At 33.4% G+C, this 9,804-nt stretch overlaps 2 protein-coding genes across 3 annotated transcripts; both read right to left on the reverse strand.

The window, feature by feature from the left end:
- Positions 1-1,046: 1,046 nt before the first annotated feature.
- LOC126705525 (B2 protein-like) lies at positions 1,047-3,193 on the reverse strand. Its single transcript, XM_050404580.1, has 5 exons — positions 2,342-3,193; positions 2,005-2,105; positions 1,762-1,845; positions 1,548-1,658; positions 1,047-1,350 (listed from the first exon to the last, which is right to left on the reverse strand). The coding sequence occupies exons 1-5, from the start codon at positions 2,853-2,855 to the stop codon at positions 1,264-1,266; spliced, it is 897 nt and encodes a 298-aa protein (XP_050260537.1). The 5' UTR covers positions 2,856-3,193; the 3' UTR covers positions 1,047-1,263.
- A 258-nt stretch (positions 3,194-3,451) lies between these two features.
- LOC126705523 (monooxygenase 1-like) lies at positions 3,452-7,527 on the reverse strand. Of its 2 annotated transcripts, none has more exons than XM_050404578.1 (6): positions 7,365-7,527; positions 7,091-7,237; positions 6,879-6,929; positions 6,291-6,459; positions 5,465-5,693; positions 3,452-4,074 (listed from the first exon to the last, which is right to left on the reverse strand). In XM_050404578.1, the coding sequence occupies exons 1-6, from the start codon at positions 7,442-7,444 to the stop codon at positions 3,548-3,550; spliced, it is 1,203 nt and encodes a 400-aa protein (XP_050260535.1). In that variant the 5' UTR covers positions 7,445-7,527; the 3' UTR covers positions 3,452-3,547. The 2 variants fall into 2 exon arrangements, with proteins under 2 accessions (XP_050260535.1, XP_050260536.1); XM_050404579.1 differs by having other exon boundaries at positions 6,291-6,469; positions 7,091-7,233; positions 7,365-7,509.
- Positions 7,528-9,804: the final 2,277 nt, after the last annotated feature.

Raw genomic sequence — 9,804 nt, forward strand, 5'->3', positions numbered from 1 at the left:
AGTATGCAAGAAGGGAACAATCATTAATTCTTGGGTCAAATTGGCATTACTGCATTAGTCATACTAGGTGCAAAACAAATCATTCTAAGTATGATATCAGTTTTTTAGAGCTGACAATATAATTTTTTCTGATAATTTTTCATTTTTTCATCTTTAAATTCTAAAATCCTTGTCGAAGGACTTGAGAACTCTTTTTTCCATTCACAATATTATGATAAGAATTTTTTTTCTTAAGTCATCTAATCACACTAATCTCCTACCATATTTCAACGAAACTACTTTCTTCTTGTTGGTGTGTATTCCAAACTCTTCTATATATTATTCAATTCTCAAAGTTGTTGGAGAAGAAAACAAAAGGAAAGAAAAGAGAGAGCAAGATTCAGTGAAGAAGAAAGTAAGTGGGAGACAGCAACAATACTTTTTCAGAAAAGTAAGAAAAAAGGAGAGTAAGAGTTAGGCATGTGAGAAAGAAAAAGCAAAAGAAATTAATAAAGAAAGAGAGGTAAAACAAGCTGAAAAAAGAGAATAAATCACCACATCAAAGATGATCAAGTTAAATTTTCATGGGTTGTAATGATCTGTTTTTTTTTTTTTTTTCTCTCTACTCCCCTTGGTTCTAGTCCTCTTCTTCTCCCACATTTTTCTTTTGTGCTATCTGCACTCTTTGGTTTGGGTGATCTGTAATTGCAAGTAAGGAAAGGCACACTAAAGGGTTGTTCCTAAATCTTCATGACTGGAAATGCGTCAATCTCAAAGATCGTTACTATAGCCCAATCTTGGGGGGTTGTTTAGCCAAGAGAGCCAATCATACCGAGTTATACTTCAAGTTGCATGAATCAACCTTTAAGGACAATGTTATCACACGATTTTATAGCTTTGTGAGATCGTTCAAAACTTTCTTTTTAAATTTCTGTTTTTGCTAATTTCCTTATTGTTGAATCAAAATTTGTTTTTTCATTGCTATATTTTCCAACACTACTTCAGTCAAGACATTATTTGGTTCCTTCCTATAATAACATATATAATGAAATAAATAGAAAAGGAAGTGTTTTTAAAGTGTCCACATCAAATATATTCTATTCCATGCTACATGTCTGAAATAAAATCTGAATGATAAACACGCTTTTTGTTTGGATCTTCATCTGTCACCATCATGAGTCAAATGTTTTTCAAGCAACCATTAGTGAATGCTGCAGTCCTTTACCACTATCATTTTTTGAGGAGCATTCTCTATTCCTATATATATAATGTCATATGCCCCCTTTAGTAGGCTTGAGCTTCCTGCAATCCTGCTACTGCTACCATTGGTGAGAGGTCCTCCTCTTTAAACAAGTCTAACAATGCAAGTGTCTGCCATAGATTCAAATTGAAACATAATAGTATTGTGCCAAGTGGAAATGATTAAGGCATGTAACAAAAAGTTATTGGCATGTATCAATCTCTCTTTTTTTTCTTTTTTCTTTTTATAATTTTTTTATAAGAATGTACTAATGTGGGCATGTAACAGTTTTTGATACTAAGGATGCAGGTAAGGCATAGAAGCTCACCTCAGGCACAGAGAGCTGCAATCGGAACTTTGGGCCATCATAGTGGTGCAATATTGGCCTAAATGCATCTTCTTCTAATGGTTTGCATTTCTTCTTGATTTGAATTCTAACCTGAAATGAAGCCAGATATTAACAATGTCATTCCTTTGAAGTTCTAATCCACAAAGAGAAGGTAAAAAGAGAATGTATTGATCACATCACCAGTCTTTTTTACCTGTGCCGGAAATCTTGATTCTCCTTTGAACTTCTTGTCTTCCCATGCTGTTGGGTCTATGTTAGACCCTCCAAAACTCATTGCCTTTTTTCATTTCAAATAAAATAAAAGTAACTCAAAAGAAGAAGAAAAAGTGTAAATAATTGTGACTTAATTTAGCTTTTTAAATATTTTCTAGGCTCAGTCAAATGGTTGAGAGCAGAGGCCCTTGTAATGAAGGTTTGTAGCATTCATAGTTCATACCTGGAATACTCCATGCAGCTGGTGTGAAGTGTAGTTATAAAGAAAAAGGGGTATGCCAGGGGTTATTGCCCTAACAGAATCCTTATATTTCTGAGGTAAGCCTGCAAACAGAATTGCTTTAGTAATTAGAAAGAAAGTAAGGACACATTAATTCTATTTTTCTGTATTGTCATAGCTTAATACAAAATAATAATACTAATAAGTATCATTTTTCTAACTTTGAACCAAATCCATAAGCGATGTTTAGAAACATCTCATGAAGTTTAAAGATTTGATGACTCATTCTAAGTCAATGAAATATCTAACAGAACAATGACAAGAAGATTAGAGAAATTACCAAAGAGTTGGCGGCGGAGATCCTCTTGCATTGTCTCATTGTTACATACAAAAATGAAGCCTCCCAAGACCTCATTCCTAGGCAGCATCTCAGCAGAGGGCAGAGTCTTATACCACTTATCAGGCTGCTGCCCATGAAAAGGATGATGAATTTTCATCTGAGAGTACTTCAGTGACAGATCTAAAAAATTATTCTTTCTACAGTGATCATCACCATCTATGTTTGCATATCTTTCTGCCATTCTCACTTCGTTGTCAAATGCTAGTCTTGATGCAGCTGAGCTCCATCTGTGGTAATCATCTGTAGTGGCTACTACTTGATGGAATTGGAATTCAGTACCAAATTGCCATAGAGAGCTTCCATTAGTAGTTTTGCTTGTGTTAGTACTATTCACAATTGACATATTGTGTGGGGTATGTGCGTGTGAGAGAGAGAGAGAGAGAGAGAGAGAGAGAGTTTTGTACTCCTGCTGTCTAGAAATGAATGACCTTTGGCACCTTATAAAGATCTTCATGAGGTACACTTTATTTGGATGGACATAACAGACTTTTGGTAGGGCATTTTTCCCATCTTTTTAATCTTTAGCCAGAGTTTGAACCAAGAGCCCGCCACTGCACTCTATAAAGTCATATAATATCATTGTCATTTGATTTTGAAATCTCCCTCCTACCATCTTATAAAGGCTATTAATGTAGGAGTGTTCATTAAAGCGGTCCGGGGTCCACGTTCTCACACTTTAATTATAGACAAAGACAATTTGAAACTACAGTAACAAGAAGTTAACATCTCTCTACAATGATGCACAACAGTGCTCATCAACCGAAGATCAATTTTCATATAGTTACTTAAAATTTAAAAATGCCACTGATGATAGCAAGCCTCCCTTATGTGCTGTTTTAGAGGAACAGAAAACTGCCTCTTCAAAGGTCAGTCATAACAAATCCTACATGTATCCGGAGACGTAGCAATGGTTCAGTCCTAGTAAAACATAGAAAGATGACTGAAATAGATTATAATACTAAATGAACAGAACAAAATTTGTACAATAATGGCAATGAGATTATTTGTAAGCATTATTGAGACCACTGCACAAGGCTACACACCCGCAAGTACCAGTTTTAAACAACAATTTTTATTTATTTATTTTTTTTATCCTAATTAAACGAAGTTATAGATTCTACAATTCAACTTTTAAAACACCATATCTTAGAGGCGGCCACAGTCATAGTGAGAATGAGCAGTGGGGTCACTAAAGAGAACCGTCATTAGGATGTTACATACAAATCTCACTAGCAATGGTGGTTTTTTTATTAGTAAACCAGTTAGATAAGTTTGTGTTGACAATCGCACCAATCTCATCCTCCGCTCTTTCACATACTGATCCAATGCTTCTCCAATTTTGTGCGCTATCACCTGGCTTCCATTGGTCTTAATATCAATTTCATGCCTCTTTTGTGCCAAGCATCTTGCTAAGATGATTGCATCTTCTAAAGCTGCTGAGCCACCCTGTGCCAAGAATGGACCCATGACATGCATGGCATCTCCAGCCACTGTCACTGCTCCTTTTCTAAAACTTTCTTGTAGTATGTCCCATGGTGCATGATATCTCAAGCGTGCAAGAGAGAGAGAGTCTCGGTCACTGTGTTTTACCATGTCTAACATTTCTGTCGGGAAGCCTTTAATTGTTTCAAGAGTCAGTTGTTGAAGGAGCTCTGGATCCTTTGCAACCACATCTGTTCATATAATTTCTCTCAGAAAAAATATATATATATATGTTCATATAATAAATAAACGCTGCTGTGAAAATTCAAGCCTGCTGCCATAGTAACAACACTATTACTGGAAAGCAAGTAACATATTAACACTGCAGGGGAAATATCATTAAATTTAATTCCTAATAATATGCATATTACATTGAGATTATATAGGAACACTTATAACCTTAATCACAGATTTTTTTGGATTGTGATTGTCTTGACAATTGGACCTGGACTGTCAACAGCTGGAGCATTTGGGAACGAACTGCAGGTTTGGCTCAAAAATACAAATCAACAAAGCTGCTTCCATTCCTCTACTGCAGAATGTATAGCGGACTGTGGGGTTGCTGCCTAATTATTACTTGATCTTAGATATTCATATCAAAGGACTTTTCTTGTTATTAAATTAGTTCAAAATGAGGATGTGAAAAAATGAAGATTATGTACACTTTATATCTTGTTAGGCACTGACAGGGTGATGCCTATTGAAGTTTATTTGCTGTGCCTATCAACACTACAACTCTCAAATTCTTAAACTTACTGGCTCGCTAGAAACTATCAAAATACAAAATTAAATGTACAGACTGGCATGGTTGTCACCACCTAGCTCATGCGAAATTCCAGGGTGGTGCAATGTAGTTTTTACCTTTTTTAACTAAACAACTTTCAAATGGAAAATTGCTGAAGATTTAGGATCTTAGCAATATTAGTGAAAAATACAAAGAAAAGAGAAATATTAGCACAAAGATTTATGTGGTTTGACAGTATGCCTACATCCACGAGCAACAAAAATCTTCACTTTCAATAAAGGGTTTCCAAAGACTTTATAGTACTTCCAAAGTAACCCCAGCCCAGTATATTGAAATTTCCCAATATATCCTTAACATACTTAGACTAGAGACCAATATTACTTCCAATTTAAAATATGAGTTACTATCTCTAACAATAATTTTTTTGAACATACATTGTAACCCTTGATTATGTGGATTGAATTGGATGAGTGTGTGTTGTGTGAACATGTAGTAGGTCCAACATTGGAGGTATACTAGGTTGATTTGGACTATATAAACGATTACAGGAAATTGCAAAAAGAAACGATATTAGAGCCTACCAGGTAATGCCATATGGCTTGGGGGCACTACCTGACGAGGATGTCAAGGATAGAATGGATTAGATTGTATCTGTGTGAGCTGTGTTGAATCCTATATTGGACTTGAACTAGATCAATGAGACCTACTTGTTACTCATTAGTCCTTTTGAGGTATACCACCAATGTAGATATCGAAATAATGCTTTCCTTAGGTTGTGACATGCATAAAGAAGCAACAGTTGAAGATAAGTTGTGTCTAGTCATCTTAGAGTGTACCTTTTGGATTAGCTTTATGAGTCACAAACCAATAGACCAACTTATTGTCAATTGGGATCCTCCCAATCATACTATGATCTCCTCTGACCTGGGTATATTCATTTTTGAAATCATGACCACTTGGATATTCAGTGTAACCTCTAACTTCTGATAATGAGAAAAACTTTAGTGGTTTTAGCCCAAGAAAATCTGCCACTACTGAGTTGGCTCCATCACATCCAATCAAAACCTGCGATATGATTGGTAAAAGGTTAAAAATAATTTTCTTATTTAAGAAAAGCGATTAAACTTTCTCTCCAATTGTAGGCAAGGAGAGATTTTAAGTATATTGTTTTCATCATATATTTGTTATTACTTTAGGTCGTAGCAGTATAGCCACGTTGACCGAGAATGCTTTCGATGGGTGTCTGAATTCAGAAGTAATATGCCAAAAAGTGATGGCTATAAATTATTCTTGCTATAATATTTTCCAGAATTTGACCATCAGCCTCAAAAGAGTCTTCCATTGTTTAAAGCAATTGATTAACACAACTTAGGATTCGAGTTGCCTCAGCAATGTTTACGTACATTCTGGAGAAAGCTAGCACAAGTTTTTGGAAATGCTAAGAATTGTTTCTAGAATTTACAAATTCAGGAAATTTCATTTTGAAATTCTCACTGAGAAAATTTCTCATATATTGTGATTGAACCTATGAGAACTGCAAAGTAATTTTAGTTGAGTTGTCGACCCAATTGAGTTGGGGGAACTACACAGGGTATGTCCTTTAATTTGATTGAACAAAATGATATAAATCCATCTGTCTAAACAAAATTAATGAAAGAATACCTTAGCCTTGATGGTACGTCCATTTTGGAGTTGAATAATTGAATAGGAAGAAAGTGGGTCTGCTGTAATTGAGAGTACTTGGCATCCTAGGTGTATTGTGCCAGAAGGCAAGCTTTCTGCTAGGCTTGTAATAAGCTCACTTCGCCTCAAGCATCGAATTTCCCCCATCCTGTAGACATCTTGAAAAATTGGTAATGATTTTTATTCCCCCTTTTAAATGAGTTCTTGTGTATATTTCATAGTTGAGTACGATAGGCTTTGAGTCTTCAATCAACTCTCTCGTCACACCATTCATGAATTTTTGTAACTTAAAAAAGTAGTCATTTTCATTTTGAATGCAATCAAGTGATGAAATATATTCAACATATCATAATATTTATTCTGCATCTGAAGAATATGGTCTTAGACACATATAAAGAAGAAAAAAAAAAATGGAATGGTGTACTTGGAGTAACTAGTTGGAACTCAAGGCATTATCATTGTCATATCATTTGGTTTGAAAATTACTGAGCTGAAGTTCAGACAATTTTCAGATTTGGCCTCTGCACACACACTAAAGACAGCTAAATTAGAAGCATAGGAACTTACTCAATGGATATTTCTTGTTGCTGCCCATTAGCAAGACATATATCTTTCCCCCTGTGTTAAGTAGTATACATTAATATAAGAAAATATACAAATCCATACAACATATACATACATAGACTTGGATTTGAACTACTATTTCATTAATCCTTTTTCTTTTGTTAAACTATGAATTTGATATATGACACATTTATCAAATAATAAATAGGACATACCCTTGTATAGGGAGGGCAGTTAGTCTGAGGTTTGAAGCAACACCAAGCTGATGAAGAGCACACCAACCATTTGTCCTGATAGTGATACCTGCTCCTGTTGAACGCAGTGTCTCCGATTTTTCTAATACTACACTTTTTATACCCTTCCTATACAGTAACAGTATACACATTTCCATATTTCACTTTTCTTGTATTTTTTTTTGTCTCAGAAGGTATAAGTTACTGAACATGGCATAAGAAAGAAGTCAAGAAAAGAAATGAATAGAATTAGTACCTATGAAGAGCAAGAGCAGTAGCAAGACCACAAATGCCACCACCAACTATGACAATCTCTATCTCCTCCATTTCATCCATTCTCCAGTTGCTGTAATTGTCTCTGTAAAGTCTTGATGCAGAAGATAGAGAAAAACCCTGTTTTTAGATCAAAGTCAACTGTCAACTGAAGTCAACACTCAATAATAATACATTGGGCGTGAAGTGGACAAGGGATGTACAGATGGGCTTGTGGTCATAATTGCATATATGGGCTTTCTTTTTACTCCACCGAAAATAAGGAGTTTCTATTGGGCCACTTCGGTCTTTGTTTTGTAAAAAGAAAAGTTTTAGGATGGTGTGACCTTAGTTTGTTTGAACCGTTTATTTAATTGAAACCGAAAAATTTTTAGATACTATTGATAAAGATAAAAGTTAGTTAAAATAGTATAGTGAGACTCATAAATGTATCAAAAAGTGCAATGAGACTTATAAATAATAACAAAAATTAACTCAGTAAAACTCTAATATCAAACGCACACTTGATGAGAATATAAATAGAGAGCAAAACAAAAAACACAATGAACAGCTAAGGCTAAACGTATAGAGCCACTCACAACTACCTCTTTGGTTTTCATCCATGACAGTTAGTTTTATTTTATTTTTTTTTTTGTCTAGTTTAATACTTAGTATTTTACTTATTATGAATAGCTAAATTTTTAATTAAAGTTGAAGATGAAACCTTGTTAAGGATTATCAGTATTATTTATGTGATTTAATTTTTCCCACAATAGTTGTTCTTTAATGATTTAAATTGTTCGTACTTCATCACAATTGACTAAGATAAGATTCCAGATATGAGTTTAATAATGTTTTTCTCATGATTTAGGACTTATCTTAATTAATTGAGTGCTTTGTTTATTATTTTTTGATTTTAAAATTGGATATCTCTTGTGATTTATTTGTCAATGGATACAATTGATAATTTTATTTTATACCTCGGAAGTGAAGAAGAGCATATTTTAAATTTTTAAACATAAATTTTAATGATAATATTTTCCATGATAGCAAGATTGATTTCTAGATTATCATGTAGTAGTTGGGAAAAATTAATGATCATGAATATATGCTGATATAAATTAACAAGGCGGATTCCAAAACCTTAATTCCTTTCTCTAGATTGTTTAATCTCTTTACTGCTTTATTTTATATCTTTGCTTAGGTCAATTTCTTATTTAGTTTATTTAATTTGAAAAAACCCAATTTTTATTAAACTAAATTAGGATTAATTTGGTTAAGTTTTAATTAATTTTCCTACGTTTATACAAGTCTCTGTGGATTCAACCTCGTTCTTGTCAAACTATACTTCGATATAGTTCATACACTTGTAAGCACTTTAAAATTTCACAACATTGGCTAAACTTTGTAATCAATGCATACCTTCACTGACTTGTCTCCTTTAGGATACAGCCACCAAACAAAATGTTGTATAGTTAGAACAACCTTTGCACAAGTTGTTTAAGCCCAAAACTCCACCAGAAGGAACCCCCTTCCTTGATCTCTCTATTTTTTAGCGTATAAGAATACTTGTAATTGCTATAATTTGGATTAGGTCAGAGTGAGTCTATTTATAGGTTCAATGGGTTTCACGAAATTGATTACCCAAATTAATCTAATTAATTAGGTCCATTATTAATTTTTAAAAAATAATAATAAAATATTCTCTCTCATTTTCAATGTGGAATTAAATATTTCACTAATTTTGTAGAGCATCCACCTCGGTGGAGCTAAAAATTTAAGCATTTAACACCTTAAAAAGTTAATTTATCTATTTGAGTACACAATTTCACAACACACCCCGCATCAATTCTCTCTCTCTCTCTTTTTCCATTAGCCAAACACTATGCATTTTTTTTATTAATTTCTTTTTCGCTTCCTCTCTGCCACAAAACCCAACAAAATGCATAATATATATATATTATCTCTTCTTGCTACACTAAAGTGATAGTCTTGGCAATTCACTGTAGCAAGTTACCATAAAAATTTGGTTTTGGCACCATTGATGTTGAGCTCTTTTTGGTGTTTGAGGTGGTAAAATAGCTAAAAAGCTATTTTACAACCACCAATACTGGTTCTCTTATCTTCCATATTAACTCTCATATCTTTATATTTATGTTGTTATATTTATTCATTTTAATTAAATAATATTAAAATGCTACAACACAATCTATATCTCAGCTAACTACAACTCACAAAATTATATTTTTATGTACCTTGTTTATATAGTTTTTATAAAAAAAATATATATATAATTTTTTGTAACTTTTCTATTAAACTAATCGCAGGTTCACACAATGTGTGGGATAGTTACAATTTATTGTGTTGATTATTTATTTATTTATTTTTTATTAAGTAAAAAGTTTGGTACTTTTTCCAACCACACAACAGTGTCATCAACATAA

This window comes from Quercus robur, chromosome 11 (assembly GCF_932294415.1).
Source record: "Quercus robur chromosome 11, dhQueRobu3.1, whole genome shotgun sequence".
Lineage (NCBI taxonomy): Eukaryota > Viridiplantae > Streptophyta > Magnoliopsida > Fagales > Fagaceae > Quercus > Quercus robur.